This window comes from Xiphias gladius, chromosome 10 (genome assembly GCF_016859285.1).
Source record: "Xiphias gladius isolate SHS-SW01 ecotype Sanya breed wild chromosome 10, ASM1685928v1, whole genome shotgun sequence".
Classification (NCBI taxonomy): Eukaryota; Metazoa; Chordata; class Actinopteri; order Istiophoriformes; family Xiphiidae; genus Xiphias; species Xiphias gladius.
The window spans coordinates 733801-752308 of NC_053409.1; the positions used below are offsets into that span (position 1 = coordinate 733801).

Consider the following 18508-nt stretch of genomic DNA (forward strand, 5'->3'; position numbering starts at 1 on the left):
CTCAAGGATAATAAACGCAGTTTGGAGTGCCATAGCAAAGTGTCTGAATACTTTTTAAATGAGAGATTTCAGTCGTTAATTTTTAATACATTTACAAAAATTTCTAAAAACATGTTTTCACTTTGTCATTCTGGGTCTAGCTTGATGAAGAAAAATGGCAGTTTTATCCATTTACAATTAAATCTACAACACATTAAAGTGTCTGAATACTTTTTGAAGCCACTCTAACGCGTTCACTGTATATTGTGTGCATTGTCCTTTTTCCATTTTTTCGTTATTTACTATCGCAGCATACTCACTGTCTCTCATTTTCCATGTTCATATAACGTGAAAAATAAAATATTAAACCTAAAACAAACACATTTTGCCTCTGAGGCCAGTTTTCATATCTCTACATCCAACTTTCCAAATATGTTTTGGCTGTAATGGCATCATCATGTTACTGATGTTATATGTAATATTCACGTGTAACACTGAATATGTTGTCATGATATGTTACCTTGAATGTCACTCTTGGGCACATACTAACTTAAACAGTTTCTAACAATCACACTTTTAACACGACAAATAACTTGTGTGGAGGTAATGTAAATTGTGCCTCTCTAATTGTGTGAGCCAGAGTTAGTAGATTAGACATTAAGAGCAGGATGCAATTCTTTTTTTTTTTATTTCTGATTGTGATAAACTGTGTGGCCATGTTTGAAATTCTGATGAATGAAGTCTTTGTAGAAGAAATTAATCTCCTCACCTGTAAATCAGGTCCCCACTGGTTAATAAAAGTAATGGCAGGGTGTGATATGCATGCTCCATGTCATTACAAAAAGCCCTGTTTATCCGCCTGGATATTTATGTACTTGAAATATCCTACTAGAGACAGATATTTATCTACAGATTGATATAGCCTTGTTGACAGCAAGTCTCAGCCGAAAGGCAAAAATTCACAATAAAAACTGACAGTGTGCTTTCTAAAATAGTCAGTAATGTAAAGATATGTGTTTTGTTGGTGTTTTACTTGTGATAAAGCAATAGATTGATTCATACAGGATTAGCATATCAAAAAAGAAATTATAACTTGCAAATTGCAAAGTAGTTTTAAAAAGATCACTAAAAAATTACATTTGATTTAGGCTTTTTTAACAGAGTCCAAAATTCCTTTTTTCAGATCTACATTTCTCTTTTTGTATCAAGCAGTAGTTAGCTACTTGCTTTAGCCAGCCTAACAGTTAGCTTGTTGTAGCATCCCTGAAGGAATGTTAAGCTAACTGCGAGAACAAATTTGGACTGGGTGGTGTGGCAGCAGCAAAGGATGGAGAGCTCAGCTCTGCCGGCGCAGCCTTGGTCCCCGCTGCCTCAGCTGTCTGGACTGGACTCACGGCGGGACTCGGTTGCCGTGCGGTGCCCCAATGTCCTGCTGCACTCTGCTCACCAGGGACTGGATCCCAGTAAGTAACCAACTAGTGTAAAATACCAGATACTGTGGGTTGGTTTTCCCCGTCCTCTCCAGTTCCACTGATATAGACAAGTGTATGCTTTGCGGCTTGCTAGGATGAGGTAGTTTAGGGAGATTGTTTGGTTTATTCTGTGGCTTTGCCTGCCTGCTGCCAGTGCTGAAAACACACTGGTTAGTTGAGTCTGTGCTAGCATTGAGTGTGTGGGTGCAGGTAAAAAGGGGGATGGTTCTGGGATGCTGGAACACACCGTTGAGCCTCCTCTGTACTATTCAACCAAACACCACTTACCTAGAGGATGACCACGACAGTGATCCCAGAGACTTGCCTGCACTCTTACACTCAGACACAAATTCATACTGAAAGCATGTTCTTTTCTTTGGTAAGACAGGTCAAGGTACCTGATTAATACATGGAAAAGCTTGCTAAGAAGCGTAGTGATTTAAATGGCTATTTGTAAGTCTATTGGAACTACATAAACAATGACAGCAGCTGGACTACTGAGTGCACCATGGCAGTCAGATGAAACTGCCTATCAAGCTAGTGTAGTTTAGCCTCAGCAGACACACTCTAGAATGTAGGCAGTTTAATGGTACGTTAAGTCTGAGATAGCGAATGGCGTCATCTGTCCGAGGGCTTGGTAGATTTGTGACAGCACAGCCTGATACACAATAACAATAGGTAAATCACAATTGAACATGAGTACAGCGCTTCCATTTTGCACACAAAATCTGAAAAAACAATCTGTTTCTACTTAATTTTATACTTACGCTTCTGTAAACTAGACACCAAAGGCTGACAGCGATTAGCTAGAAACACATATGGTGCTCTTTAAATATTACCACATTATTTTTAGCACATTGCCCTTTGCTAACAATATTGTGGTAATAATGCCATATTATTATTTCTTTTCTTCCCTCATTTTCATCAAAGCATTTCCCCACCTTATTACCACTACAATGATTTTGCACTATTACCCCATTACTACTAAGAAAATATTACCCTGATACTATTATTACCTTCCTGTTATTGCCCCAATTTTACACTATTACAGAATTTTAATCCTAACATATTTCCATTATATTATTATTATTATTATTATTACTTTAATTTCAGTGTATTACTGAGCTGTATGTAAAGTGCTACCATTTATTGAATTGTATTGCCATTTAAATATGGCAACACAATCAAAAGATGTTACTTTGGCTATATTGGTTAATTCTCCTCCTAATCTTCCAAAAGTCTTCCTTCAAAAATGTGTAATAATCAGGGCCGTCTTGAATTTGATTCAGTAAGGCATGTCTACATCCATGGGTAGGATGGGGGTGAGGTGAGCATGTGGAGCCCACTGTCTGTCACATCTACTCACCTGCTGTGTACTGCAGGATTAAAAAGCCTTTAAATAGAACCTATACCCATGTGATGTTTCTAGGAAAGCCAGAGTGGAGATGCAGGTGAGCCGTCTCATGCTGTGTAAGACATTGTGCAGGCTCATATTATCAGTAAATGTAGCCCCTGCTGAACAAGTTGTGCTAGTAGAGGCAAATCCTCTGTGACAGGACAATTGCTCTCAATGCTGATGAAGCAGAGATGTAAAGAATCTTGTTTTAGTGATTCTAATCAGCCAAATTGGCTGACATATTCATTCTATTGCTCAATCCTAGGTGCTATGGGATTTGCCCCGTCATATCCTTTGGAAAGAATGAAACAATAATTGGCTAAAATGTGAATGATGGCATTCATTCATTCACACATCCCCTCATTATCTCCACCAAGGAGGTTGTGTAATCACCCATGTCTATTTCTGTGTTGGTTTGTTTGTTGGTTTGTCCGTTTGTCAGCAGGATTACGCAAAAACTACTGAACCGATTTGCACCAAGCTTGGTGGAGGGATGGGGCCTGGACCAGTGAAGAACCCATTACATTTTGGGGCAGATCTACATAATTTACTATGAATTTGAATTTTTTCCTCTGAAGTCTTGTGTATGTTGTTACACATTGGCCTTTGACAAAGGTCTGTGCTCTACTGAGCACATTTTCTAGTTTTTACTGGATTCTTTAAGTCTCGAATCAACCAGGCAAAGCAGTGATCAATAAAAGAAACTCAAAGAAATTCTGGGGGGAAAAAAAGTCTTCAGAAGGAGCCAATGGGCTTAGAGCTGTGTCAGAAAGTAGTGAAAGTAATTGTGGGATTTATTGACAATTCTTTTTTTTTTTTTTAAAGATTGGTGCACTTCCACAAATATACTACAGGCTCAACTGTAATATGCTGAGTCTTGAAATACTGAATGTTTACTCTTTACGGCTTAAAGACCAAAGAAATATTTTTTTTACCTGGTAAATTACTTAGATGATTGATTATGAATATTTTTGACTCATAAGAAGAAAATCAGTGTAGTGTGTTTTTCTGCTGTGTTCAGAAAACATTTATGATATGAACAAGCACTAAAATGGACACTACACATATTTTAAATCAAAACCATTTTTCCCCATCATGGTTAGCTGCCTACTTTGAGACATCATCTGGGAATTTTAGAAAATGTTGCCCGGTTTTTTCCACTCACAACTAAGTGAGTGCAACACCAAACTGCTTGGGTGCTCTTTTGATAGCATTTAGTTGTATGTCACTGTATTGAAAGACCTGTCAGTCTGTGGGGGGTACAGGCTTCAAGCCGTTCTTCTGAAATTCGGTGGGGAGGCTCTTTCGCTTAAATTTAGATTGATTTGTGTCTTTGACAAAAGCTGTCACTGCCCCATACTCCTCCAACAGCTCCTACATACTATATCACTGAACGATATTTCTAGGTGTAAGTTTGGCCGTTGTACCACAAGCAAAATTGTATTTCCCTCAAGACCACCAACAGTAGGGCCTGTATTCTGTTAGCACTATTACACATTGGAATTTGAGAAGCAAAAAGCAACTGTCAGGTTCTTCTATCAGAGAACAAAGTAAAGCACAGAGGAGCTGTCATCCTGCTGCCTGTTTAATCCGGCCTCACTGCATCATAATAAAGTAACTACTCAGTATTTACATAGGTCGTGTTTAATCAGCAGCATGAATTTCAGAGGTGCCGAAATGCAAACGCAACACTGTTTACTGTGTCAGACTGCTACTGTGAGCCTCTCTGAACTCATGAACCTGATTCAACCAGGCAGTTGATTAGACATTAAGAGCACTCGGTGCTGTTTGAATGCAGGATGTCCACTGAAAACACACTCAAAAGTAAAGTGAATAGATTGATAATGCTCAGGACACTATGAGTGTTATTGTTCACATTATGCATCACATCATTTAATTTGATCTGAAACAACTTGAACGTATTACTTGTGATTACCTGCTTCCATTACATCCGTAGCTTAGGAGAGACAGACACATTTAAACCAAACCAATGTTAAACCACTGTCAGAGTGACGTTTGGGTTCTTGGACCAAGGCCCTTCTTACCCAGTTACTCAGTTTGGTGGGATGGCCAACTCTAGGAAGAGTCCTGGTGGTTCCAAACTTCTTCCGTTTCACACTCACTGAGGCCACTGTGCTCCTGGGAACACTCAAAGCTTTAGAACTGGTTTTATACCTTTGTCTCGCCACAGTTTTATCTCGGAGGTCTACAGAGAGTTTTCCTTGGACTTCATAGCTTAGTTTTTGTCCTGACAGGCAGTGTGAACTGTGGAACCTTATATACACTGGTGTGTGCATTTCTAAACTATGTCCAGTCAATTCAGTTTGTCCCAGGTGGACTCCAATCAAGGTCTAGACACATCTCAGAGATAAATAAAGCAAAGGGGAAGCATAAAAATCACATGGTTGTGATCAACACAGAAACGTTTTCTGAGCTTTTCATGAAGTTGGATCATTTGCCAAGTCAGGACACGTTGTTTGTACAGGACATTTTATGCTAAAACATTTATTGTCACCACGGCCTCAATTTTAACCAGATTTCTAAACTTTTCACAACATTTCACCTCCAGACTCTAAAACAATCTGTGACTGAGTTTTGTTAGCATTTGAACAACTACTTTAGGAGTTTTGAGAGTTAACTGATTATGCAAATTTTGAAAAAAGTAGGACGATGGACTTAACTGACCACTGGTTGCAGTGAAGCAAGTTATGTCACATATTGCAAAATGTGCTGCAATAAAAATGAAGTCTCTGCAACCTTCTGCAGATTTTTGGCAATGTTTTGAAGTTTTGAGTGCTGTATGGCCAAAATTTTGTAAAACCCACTTACAATTCCTACACACTTTGATTAATCAAAACCAAAATTTACCTGTTGACTAGGACATGAATGTAGATCAGTAGGAAAAAAATGTGGAGTTAGTTATGAGATATAAGGTTTTGGTGCCCACCTAGAGCTCAGAATTGATCATGATAGCTTAAACCAATTTTTATCAATGACATTTTATGTGAAATGTCCTTAACGAAACATTTTTAAAAATGTATATCTCCAAAATGGAATTGAGTTTCATAAATAAAACATAATAACTTTTGAGCAGCTCAGTCCAGTTTTTCCATATGTAAAATTTGCTGTTATTTAAAACTAATTTGCAATAATAATAATAATAATAATAATAATAATAATCATCCTCCTTACAATTCCGAGAGGGATTAGGGTGCTTGCACCTTCTTCCTGCTTGGTCCCTTGTGTACAGTGTAACACTCAAGGTCAGTGTGTCTGTATTGATTTCTTTTATGTTTTTATACTTAAAATATATTTTGTTGATAATATTTCTGTACTTAAATGCTGGAATTTTACCTTTACTACACTTTAAAGTGTGACATTGCTACTTTTAATTCAGTGAAGAATATGAATACTTCCTCCACCACTGTTCATTACTTAAATATTCATTTAAGTGTTAATATCAATACCACACTTGGTTTGCAATTATAAGATGTTACATTTTAAAAGGTTCTGCAGAAGTAATAGCGCACTGATTTCAGGAAAACGTACAGTAATAATGTGCTAGTTACAGAGATGAAGCTTTGAACCTTATACATGAGATGACAAATCAAAGCAGGTACCAGCACCTGTTGCCCCATGCTACACACTGAACACCAATCCATACTGTAATACTGCTCCTTCTTTGTATTAAAGGACCAGTTCGACACTTTGGGTAAAACACTTATTTCCAGCAGCAGTGTGGCGTGTGTGGGAGATGAGGTGAGCAAATGGTGCCCACTGTGTGTTGCATCTAACTGCTGTATACTGCTGGAATACACAGCCATTCCAGGCTGTGTAAGGACATGGTGCAGGCTCAAAGCTGTCAGCCAATTGAGCCCCATATTTCTGGGTACTACTGATGGAGAACAAATTGCACTATTACAGGTAAATTCTAAGCAAACGCTCTCAACACTGATGAACCAGAGATAGTCACTTATTTCGGGGATTTTATTGCAAAAGTAAGTTAATTGGTCACACATTGAGCCAATCACATACAGCTGATATGTTGGTTCCATCGGACAACCCTGAATATTACTGAATATTGCTCCATGCCCCTATCAAATCATGTGGGGAGAATGAGGCTAAAACTGACTGAGATGTTAATGATATCCATAAATGAGGGCAGCACATGATTACTTTCAGAGTTCATACCCACACATTCCCCATTGCCCAGACTCCACCAGGCAGATAATCACCCCTAACAGAACTTCTCTTCAAATTCACTTTTGAAAATCAAATCACTCGCTGCTGAACAAACATTAAGGATAGTGCTCAAAGACATAGTGCTATTAAAAAATTCAGATTCCTACACCGTTCATATAACGGTTTTCCCGTTTTCAGTCTTTATGCTATCTTATGCAAATTGGCTCCTGACTGTAGTTTTATATTTAATGGACAGATACGAGATCGATCTGACCATCTAACCTTCAACAAGAGAGCAAATAAGTGTATTTCCCAAAATGTCAACCAATTCCTCTAATCAAGCACCAGAAAAAGCCTCAAAGAAACTGGCGACAATATAGGGCACAAAGTAAATGAATAAATAAAACGTGTTGCTGTAATACCTTCAATTTCTATAATATTCTAGCAATCACATCCTGTGACAAAGCCCTTTTGAAAATTCACATGGTCCACAAATATTAAAAAGATGATGTCCAAACTCCTGCCCATCATGGGCGACCCCTCCACAACCCAATAAACATAGGATTCTAGTTATTGAAGGTTACTAATCTACACTACATCTGGTCTTATACCTCTTTCTGCTGCTGTGACACTTCCCCGCATGGAACCTACATGTCTAATCTTACAGTGGAGCTCTTCTGAGAATTAATGAATGCCATGTGTTGTTTGCAGACTCACTGTCAAATTAAACCAAACTGTCGCTGTAAACAACGTTCAGCCATTTATTTCTATCACAGTGCATCTAATGAGAGTGCACTTGGGGCGCTGTTGGTTTCAAATTTTAGGTATGACTGCCCCACTGTGGAAAATAAGGGAAATGCATCAAAACATGGATAAAAGTGGTTTCCGCCACAGATGATGTCAGGCCTGAAAGTGTTTCTGTCAGAAAAAGGTAAGTTTCTTCCTTGTGTATTTTTTTCATAAAAATGAGCAAATGATTCTTAGCAAAGTTTTAATTGTCATTAGAAAATAAAAGGGTTACAAGCCACTGTGTATTTACAAAAAGACAACATAACAGCCTTGTAAAAAGGATGAGTGACAAAAGAATAAAAGAAAACCAAGGAAGGAATGTTGTAACCAAACACGAAAGATGAAAACAAATCATATTATTACACTGGAAATATTTCAATGCCTGTAAAAGGATCCTGACTATACAAGGAAAGTGATGAATAGATTTACCATGAACCAAGATGCTGTTGCATTTGAAAGGAACTCTGACGGTACTTCGACAGTCAGTGAGGGCAACAATGTCATCCAGGTCAATTTTACGCTTTGTTAACCATTCACTTAGCAGGCACAGGAGAGCAGTCTAGAGGTGGGCTAGTCGACTGCTGCAGTGGAGCTACAAACCCTACATCCATAAAAAGCCTTTAAAAAAAACAAAACAAAAACTAAACATGGTGTCACAAGTACATGTGACAAACTAATCTCAACTCAAGGGTCAATAACTTGCCTTACAGAGCTTTCAACCACATCACATCGTCTTCAAGAGAATGGATTAACACTGCTAAAGATGTCGGCGGTCTGCGACCACTCGAAGCATCCACTTGGAAAAGGTCAGACCTCATCAACCTGTAGTCAGTAGATAACCAGAGAAAGATCAAGGATGTTCACACCTGACACCAGAGACCATCTTTGAACAAAAACAGAGCTTACTATTTCCCCCTATATACAACCACCTGTGACTGAAATTCTATACTCTAAGAAAACTCAGAAATTACATCTTCAAGACCCTATGATACAGTTGCAGGCTCTGGCAAAGCTAATAAGTGGACCTTGAGTTGAGATTATTTTGTCACAATTTAAAGAGCCTGTTGTTTTGAAAACTGAAGTAAACGTCAGAGATGGTTCAACACGGACTTATTTAGTGTCCAGCAGTGGAGGACTGTGGCTGTGCTGGGCAGCTGTGACTGGGACTGCGAGTGAAGGAGAAGCGAGGAGCTGCTGACAGGAGCTCACAGATCACGTTCCTTGTACACCTAAATGCAAAAACCATACCAAAGAAAGTTTGACCAAAGACAAAGGTCACTTTTGATGACATCCATTTGAGTTCAGTTACTTCCATAACTGCTCATTAGTTCGATAGATCTTACCGATATACACATTGTATTTGCTTCCTCTGGACCAGTCACTAGTTGGGGATGAATCAGTTATGTAAAAAGCAAAGCTAACATTCAGAAAACTTATCAAGTATATACTGTACTGTTTTCATTCTCTTTAAATGCAAACTGCTAAACAAAGAAACTCAGCGGGACAAGCTCCACTAAAATACCAAATACCTGGTCACTTTCCTGTCTGAGGTGAACATTATCCAAAGCCGGTTTAAGTCTATAAATAAACAATGTAGACAGTCAGGAAAGTGGCTCAAACACTGGCTCAGTAGTTCCTGAGGCACAGAACAGTACCAGAGTAATAATGCTGTCCATTCATGATGGATCCAGGGACCTCTGACCATCTTGACGTCTTCAGTTCTCTTCCTTGGTGACCTTCTCTGTTTTACTGGTCCTTTATGCTCAGCACTGGGTCCACCAGCTTGTTATGAACATGCATTAAACCTACAATGTAAATGAAGAGTAAAAAAAAGAGGAATATTAGGTACGACACATTTCTGCAAGACAGAAAAATACAGCTCTACGCTATGACTTGAGCGTGGTTGGCTCTTGAGGAATGCAACACAGTGTCGTAAGCAAGTGTTTAACTTAAGATCCTTCAGAATGGCCTTTTCTTAGCACCACAGGTCCACTTTATATCACGATCAGGATAAAGTGATGATAAAGCACGTGTTTCTCTCTGCATTGCGATGTGTAAGGTCCAGACAACATTATGCTCGTTTACCTAACTGACAACAACCTCATTTTTTATGAACTCTGACCTTCTCACCAGGATGCTGGGAGCTTTAAACAGGTACAGCAAACTTGATACTTAAACCTAGGTACGTAACATTTAGGACTCTCTCACACCTGTAGTTTGGTTCACTTTGTCCAGACCAAATGACAATGGATTTGGGTCTGTTTCCTGTTCCCAATGACTTATTTCAAAACAAACCAAGAGGAGCAAACATGAAGTCACATCGAGTCTAATGCCACATAATCAGCCCTTTATGGACCCACAAGGGAAAATCTAATTCTGGTGACTGACAGCAGGCCTTGCTCTACTGAACCTGATGTGTTGATTTATCTATTCTGGTTTTACAATGAGCTCACCAAGAGATAACTCATTATTAGAGGTGTAATCACTGCAGGTGCTGGAACCCTCTTGGAATTGTAAGGATTATTATTATCATCATCATCATCTTCTTGGAACTGTAAAGATTATTGGGAATCCAAGCACCATAGGTGCTGAAATGGTAAGGATTACTGGAGAATGCGTTTTCCAAAGAAACTGGGAGTGAGTGCCGGGACCCGCTGCCTCTGCAGTTGTGACGTGCGGTCTGCCCTTAGCAGGGGTTTACCACTGCACCTTCTGACTGCAGCACTGACTGCCAAGCCAACACAACCTGCAGCAAACTGCCTATAACCTGAGGCTATAGCTGTGTCAGCAAGAGCAGTTAAGCATGAGAATATTTTATTTGATTAGAATATGTTACAATTATTGCGGAAAGGGAAACTTGAAAAGCGACATCAGTTTTTATGTCAGTGAAGAAGAATAGGTAAGAGCATAATGACCATATGAGCGACATGTACACAACAGATGAGTTGAAAACCATGTGCATATGTGCAAAGGTTCAATCCCCACTCAAAGAGGGCAGTGAGTGGAAACTCAAACTCGGCAACTGTTCAACGGAAAACGCCATACACCTGTGTGAGCCAGACAGCTGGAAGTTGTATCCAATCAACCAGCTCCACTTCTCGGAACACTGCAGTGATAACAAAATTTCCCCCAGCATGCATTCAACCTTCTAATGGATTTGCTCATACAAGTAGTGAGACCCTAACGCAGAGCCCCAGAGCAGTGAGCTCCACTGCTCTGGGGCTCTGCTCCACTGAGCCGCGCAGGCACCCCCCTTATGCACAGCACAAGTTCACATTTCCTTGAGGAGAAAATAATCAGCTCCAAAGTAAGCTTGGGGCCGAAATTTTGACATTACCAGTTTTGGCAAGATTAGCTGAGCGTGAAAAATGGATTGCACACTTACATACCGTTAAAAATCAGGGGAGAATTCGTAAGTTAAAGAAGGCGAGGAAGGAGTCGGCCTGCAGTTTCTATGGCAATGAATGAGAGATTGACAGTCCTCTGCCATCAATTAAGGCTTAGATCTCAAGAACTACACTTACTGTGGGTAATGTGTGAGCAGTTGAGAATTTTTTTTTTCCTGCTCTTGAAAAAACATTGCTCCATACTTTAGTTGATCACATGAGACACAGATCAGGTCTCACAAAGACTGTAAAGGCAGTCACTTTATGCTCATTAACACTTATTACAACTTTGAAAATTCAAAGTCTGGTTAGTGTTTCAGAGTTTGAACAACTCTATAGCTGCTCAAATGTCAGAGCAGTAGGTTTTGAAAGTTGAGTAGGTTTCAGCGGGTGTATCTTTCATCCAATTGACTTACATTACAAATTTTTGCCATTTAAAAAGTTAACATAAAAATCACTGTAAAATGCTATAATGGCAATTTGATGTTCAAGAATTTGTTTAATCCATATATGTCAAAGCAACGTGCTTGGATCCAGCTTATCACCGCTTGTGGCTGTGTGTAGTCCTGCTCTAAATAATTACAAAAAGGTAGGGAAGGAAGAAGCTTCTTGTACTGTGAGATTACAGTGAGGATAGCTACTGTGTGGAGGAACTGTTAAAATACACAACATACCTCTGTTATCGGGGAAAAGGTGTTACCATGGTTACCAAATGACCTAGTATAAATATGTACATCACTTATATATATATATAGCAGGATTTAATAGTTTATCCTCTGATTTTTTTTAAAATCTCATATTTACAATCACAAAAGCCTATAGTTGGCCTGCCCTGCTTCAGACCACAAACAAACAAACAAACTGCATCAGAGTCTGCTTGGGACGAGACCAGGATTCGCGTTTTCAGGTGGTTTCAATCTGTTTGTTTGGTCAGCACCGGATCCAGTTAGCTATGAAAGCAGAGTTGCTATTTTTCCCTGTATGTACGCCTAGCTGGCAGTTAAATGGATCCACCTAGTAAAAACTATTGCAGTCTATTCCAAGAGTCTTGCCATAAATCTTACCTCCATAATGGTCCTAATGTTCAGATAAGTGTTGATTCAACTTTATGCTAATATACAAGGCTGTAGTTTGCTGTTGTTACATTGCACGGCAATACAGTGATGTGCAATGTAACAACTAATACTTTGGGCAGCTCCATTTATATCAGTGAACACTTGTCTCCAGACTGTTGTCCACTGAGCAGAACAAGGATGGTGCTGGTGGTACCTTTGAAGTATTTTACAGTTTTGACTCGGAGTTCCAGCGTTGCGTCCTCGTCACAGACAAAGATGGTACGTGGGTGCTGTTGGAAGGCTGATACCGTCCACATGTGGTTGACGCCCTCTTCTATGGCTTTATACAGAGCAAAGGCTTTGTGTGCTCCTGTGATCAGAATCATCACCTGAACAGAAGACAACAGCAGAGTTATAGTCAGTGCAGACGCTACTGGCTGTGCTTCCAGGAAACTAGGAACATTAAGAGTTAGGTCATACTTATTTTGAGACAAAGGCCCACTCTAGTAATGACTTTATCTCCAGCAGTTTGAGAATATATTTCATTGTTGTTGTCACTAGTTTGTTTATCGTTTGGTTTGGTGTGTGTTAGCTAATATAGTGCAGCTCACGGTGTGTTCACTATTAGCAGCTAACTGTTTTACTGTCGCTAGTGTGTAAAACTGTGGTACATTTTCAGTGTCACTTTCTGACATGATAGTTAAGTTTGCTCTGTGTTGAGTTCGCAGTTTTACTGACTGATTACCCGACCAAACGGCTGTATCGTAGGTCTGCTCGTTATCTAATGAGGCGTGCACAGCACATGTAGCTTAGCAGCCAGGGTAGCCACTGGTAATAATATCCTGCCTGCATTTCATTGGCCACTAGAGGGCAGTGCTGCATATACAGTAAATCCACTGCTGAAGGCTGTTTCCCCTTCAGAGATGCCTGTTAATTCATTGTCACGTTATTTCTCTACTGTTGGCCAGTTTTGTACTAAATTGCATACTGTGATATGCATATTTTTCAGTTCAGCAGTGAAGTTTATAATATTTCATATGAGTAATGTATATATTTCTGTATAAGATACTTACATGTTTATTCTTAGATTATGTTAATTTTATACAGAACCACTGATTTACCAAAGACTTGGACAGACGGAAGAAGGTTGTAGAGGCATTTGAAATTATGACATCTGTGTGATTCTGATCCATCACCTGCAGTGTGTTACTATTTAAGTGAATCCAGCATAGAACTAGCAGGGAGGCTACATCTTCTTCACATATACTCTTTCAATATATGATCTTATTGAAAGTAACAGAGTTTTTCAGGTATGTACAGATACTACATATGTAGTACAGAATATCTTAAAATGTTCACATAAGATTAATTTATTGGAGGACAATAAATTAACTGCCTTCCAATCTGACCTCCTTGGCATCCATGACAGTTCCTACACCCACAGTGAGGGCCATGGTGGGAACCTTGGAGAGGTTGTTACCAAAGAAGCGAGCGTTGGCCACAATGGTGTCCTTAGCCAGGGTTTTCACTCTGGTCCTGGAAACAAGGCTGGAGCCTGGCTCGTTGAATGCAATGTGACCATCAGGGCCAATACCTACACAAGGACAATGAGAAGGAACCGGACCGAGAATTAGATTTACACAAGAGACGAAATTCTCCTAATGACATCTACGGCAGGCTCTGTTTCACTAATGAGATATCTCAGACAAAACAATATAAAAAAAATCATGTGTCTGACCTCCTACAAACAACTCAATTCCTCCGGCCTCTGCGATTTTCTGCTCGAAGGCCTGACATTCTGCTTCCAGGTCCTCTGCGTTTCCATTCAGGATGTGAGCATTGGCCGGATCGATGTCAATGTGCTTGAAGAAGTTGTTCCACATGTAGGAGTGGTAGCTCTCTGGATGAGCACGTGGTAGACCTGGAGAGCAAGAGGGTCACCTTTTCTTACCTAAGAGCTGCAGTGCCATGAATCCAGCCGCCAGAGTGAAAACAGCTGATTTTTTGTTCCATCTTAAGGGCCAGATATACACCAGTCCAAAACAAACTGCAGCTAACCCTTGGGGCCACAAGGATGTGGAAGGTATAAAATGAGAAACATAGTCAAGAGCTAACTGATGTAAACTGACCAGGACACGTCCTTTGCCTCACACATAAAACACGTCTCTGTGACAGCCTTCTTCCACCTGTTGTGAAATTAGGAACACCCTGTCTCAAAAGGATGCTGAAAAACTAGTCTATGCATGTGTTTCCTCTAGACTGGACTACTGTAGTTCCTTATTATCAGGATGTCCCAGTAACTCCTTAAAAAACGTCCAGGTGATCCAGAATGCTGCAGCAGAGTACTGACAGGAACTAGGAAAAGAGATCACATTTCTCCTGTGTTAGCTTCTCTGCACCGGCTCCTTGTAAAATCCAGAATTGAATTTAAAATCCTCCTTTTCTCTCTCTCTCTCTCTGCATGCATTTGTATCCCACTACTGCATGTCATTAACTTTGTGTCTTCTCTCTCCCTTAGTTTGTGCTGTTCCTCTCTGTCCTCCCTCTCCAGGTCTCTCTGAGATCTGCCATACTACTTAACACTCATCGTCACCTTTACTCATTTTGTTATTGTTATTATTATGTTTAATAATTGGTGCTGCTATCATTGCTGATGTTCTTATTATCAATAACATTATTACACCGATATGTATCACTATTATTATTATAATCATAATAACAACAACCAGTCTGACCGTGCTTGGATAAAACAGCAAATACAGCTATTAATGGTCTCTCTTTCTTCTCTCTCTGCTCCTCTCCCCCCACTTCTCACCCTTCGACCCAAACGGTCCAGCCAGGCGTCCCTCCGACCTAAGTCCGCTTCTGTCACCAAGTGCTTGCTCATGGTGGGAGCTGTCGGGTTTCTTGCTGACTCTGTTAAGTGCCTTGAGATAATGTGCGTTCTGATTTGGTGCTATATAAATGAAACTGAATTGAGTTAACTCTTTAAAATGAACTGAGAAGTCACTGTTTGCTAATTTCACCTCACAGGATTCCTGAGGGATGAAGTCATCTAAAACTTTACTGCTGCTGCCAGTTGAAAGCTGCTACTCACTTTGTGGCTTAATCCAGCTTAAATTTAAAAAGCTACTGGCAGCGTACCTTCCAAAGGGAGGACAAAGGTCATTCTTTAGCTGAGAGTACATTCAGCAAGTTTAAGTAGAGTGAGCACGCCAAATAATTATAACACACCATCTCTTAGGCATTGGTGGAATGTAGGCTACTGACCATATCTAACAGTGTAAGAAGATATGAGCAAACATCTTGCATCCAATCTAATGCCAGAAAACTTTCTAGCATTCGAACACTTCAAAGCTGCTTACACACACCTACAATGCATAACTCTGAAGGTGAATGGCAGGTAGAGAGTTTAGTCAGTCAGCGTTGAACTCACCTACATATTCATCCATGTTGAAGGTTTTCACATACTTGAATGAAATATCTCCACTTCTGTAGTATTCAATTAACTTCTGGTAACAGCCATAAGGAGTACTCCCTGAAAGACATCACGCATGTTAATACTTTCCACTTCATACTGATAACGTTTCAGACATAGTTTGCTCTCTGACCCTACAGAACCTTACGCTTCGTGTGGATGGGCGCTTACCTGTTGGCAAGCCCAGGGTGAAGTATCTTTCAGCGGAGGGCTGGAACTGGATGACTCTGTTGCGGATGTATTTTGCTGCCCACTCACTGGCCAGATCATAGTCGTTCAGAATGACCAGCCTCATTGTACGGGCTTTCTGAGTTAATAAGAGGAATCTAATAAAGTAACAGCCTGAAACACGGTAACAACACCAGGATTTTAGTGGCGCCGTGGTAACCTGATGAAGATAGAGCAGCAATGGCGGAAAACACCACTCCAAACTCCATTCAAAAACGTGCAAACTGAATGCGTGCTTTGCCAGCTAATTACCAAAGTTGGTACCGTACAAAGCGTCGCTTACTTACAATATATTCTCAAATAACAGCTTGTATCAAAAAGACTGGTTCTTAACTCCCGTTGATGTAGAGGCAGATGGTCTGAAAATGTTAACATTATCCATAAGCACGGCACTGGTAAAGTGTCAGATATTTCTACTGAGTTTGTCGAGGCAGTGGCTAATGTTAGCAAGAGAAGTAACTTAAACAGGAGAGGATTCTTCCAAGTTTATTTGAATTTACATTTACTGAAACACGTCCCTCTGCTAAACTGAAACGAATAGTTCATTATTAACGTGAGCTAAACAACTTAACAAGATTTGTTTTTTACCTGCTCAATACTCGGTTTGTCAGTCCAGAAGTCAGGTGTTGCAAGACGTCTGTGTTGTCACGTGATCAACTACCGGTCAAGTGATTTCACCGTGGAAGACCTGGAGTCCGTGTGGCCGAAATATCGTGACAACATTGACAGCAATGATAATAATAATAAAATTACAGTCTTAAGATTTCATCACATCACATTACATCGCTCCCATCCAAAGCTGTATTAGTAAATGATGTAACATCAGAACATCATATTGATATATTTAGTCTCACTGAAACCTGGCTGTGGCATGATGAATATGTTAGCCTAAATGAATCCACTCCCCCAGTCATATTAATACTCACATTCCTCCAGGCACCGGCTGAGGAGGTGGAGCTGTAGCCATTTTCAACTCAAGCATAATAATCAACACTAAACCTAAACTCAATTATAATTCATTCAAAAGCCTGGTTCTTAGTATCTCAAAGGATTTAAAAAGTATTCAAAATAATGTCATATTTATAATTAGGTTGGTTTGTCCAAATACTTTTGAGCCTCTGAAAATGAGGGACTGTTCGTAAAAATGACTTTAATTACTTAACAGTTAATTTAGTATTTAATTTAAACCCCTTGAATTAAAGCTGAAAGTCTACACTTCAATCACATGTCGATGGATTTAGAACGAATCCATTGTGGTAGTGTACAGAGGCAAAATTACTAAAATTGTGTCACTGTTCAAATACTTATGGACCTAACTGTATGATTTGGCGCAATAAAAATAAAATGGAATTGACCTGAATTGAATCAAAAGTTTTTATAATTGTTCCATAGGGCCCCACTCAAAGGCTGCGTGAAAAGTCCTCATTGAGAGGGGGAAACGTGATATTTGAAAAAAGGGGATACCAGTGCACATTATCAGTTTGGCACCTCTCCAGCAGCCAATCTTTGGTACATCTGAAATGATTAGGACGTCTAAGATCTCGGTCATTGTGTGATCACTGAGTGGAGACATTAATCTAGGACAAAATAGGACCAGTAGCCAGGTTTGGTTCATTTTCTAGTTTCTGTAACCTTGTGAAGACAATTACTCAAGAATAGAGCAGAAGATCATAATTAGATGATGGAACATCCAGACACTCCAATGTGTATATTAATAAGGACTAACAGATTAACTGTTTAAACACCAGTACATTGGCACAAAGACAGTTGATCAGGATCATACTGGATGTGCCTACATTTTAATAAGACCAACATAAAATGTGCCCTAGAAATGCTTTCAAGTGCCAAAATCTACATAAAGGCATTCAGTCCTCATTTACTGCATCATACTGTAGCCTACATGCATTATAGCTTGTATCAACCACCTGGTCCCATGCTGATAAACAAGACTGATCCTTTTTCTTTGTGAAGTCTCCTCTAAAAGCGTACCAACATTCCTTAAAGGTTTAGAACAATGTCTCCCAAACATGCCTCCCTTTGAAAGTCGAAGAAATTACATTTTTTCAATGTGCATAACATGATCTTTTTTTCCTTGTCAAATTTTCTGTCTACTAAATATACTATTTTCCTAAATAGATCTTGCTAACCTGACTCTGAATAAGTTTTCAAGGATCAGAGCACTCTTATTTGCATCACTCCCAAATAAATCAGATTCTTGGACCTTTTGAACAGCAGCATTTTAGCTATTGTGTTAACCTGAATAATGGGCTAATCAGCCAGGATAACTGACAACAGCTGCGTGGGTGTATACACATGCAGTAAATTTTTAATTTCACCTTTTCACAGCACACATTTTGACTTGTCATAGCAGGAAAATCATGGTGTTACTTATAACACTGGCTGTGTTTTATTCACGTGTCACATGAACCAGCATCCACAATACCCGGACACTTAAACTGAACTCGGCCATTGTTCATTTTATTCCATGTGCTGTGATGTTTGCAGTGAAAACAGTCTATTAATGACAAAATTAAGTGCAGTTC

General features: G+C 39.6%; 1 protein-coding gene across 3 annotated transcripts; it reads right to left on the minus strand.

Annotated features, from left to right (window-relative positions):
- Positions 1-8006: 8006 nt before the first annotated feature.
- LOC120795694 (glucosamine-6-phosphate isomerase 2) lies at positions 8007-16818 on the minus strand. Of its 3 annotated transcripts, none has more exons than XM_040137797.1 (7): positions 16554-16818; positions 15909-16079; positions 15696-15797; positions 13998-14180; positions 13669-13853; positions 12474-12648; positions 8007-9623 (listed from the first exon to the last, which is right to left on the minus strand). In XM_040137797.1, exons 2-7 carry the CDS (start codon positions 16030-16032, stop codon positions 9565-9567), a joined length of 828 nt encoding a protein of 275 aa, XP_039993731.1. In that variant the 5' UTR covers positions 16033-16079; positions 16554-16818; the 3' UTR covers positions 8007-9564. The 3 variants fall into 3 exon arrangements, with proteins under 3 accessions (XP_039993731.1, XP_039993730.1, XP_039993729.1); XM_040137796.1 differs by having other exon boundaries at positions 15909-16044; positions 16554-16814; XM_040137795.1 differs by lacking the exon at positions 16554-16818 and adding an exon at positions 16253-16540.
- Between the last annotated feature and the right edge of the window lie 1690 nt (positions 16819-18508).

Coding starts and splice junctions, on each gene's coding strand:
- LOC120795694 (XM_040137795.1), bottom strand. CDS start 16,340: ATGTTAACATTTTCAGACCATCTGCCTCTACATCAACGGGAGTTAAGA. Junction 14,181..15,695: donor CAACATGGATGAATATGTAG/GTGAGTTCAACG, acceptor CTTGCTCTCCAG/GTCTACCACGTGCTCATCCA. Junction 9,624..12,473: donor AACTGTAAAATACTTCAAAG/GTACCACCAGCA, acceptor TTTACATTGTAG/GTTTAATGCATGTTCATAAC.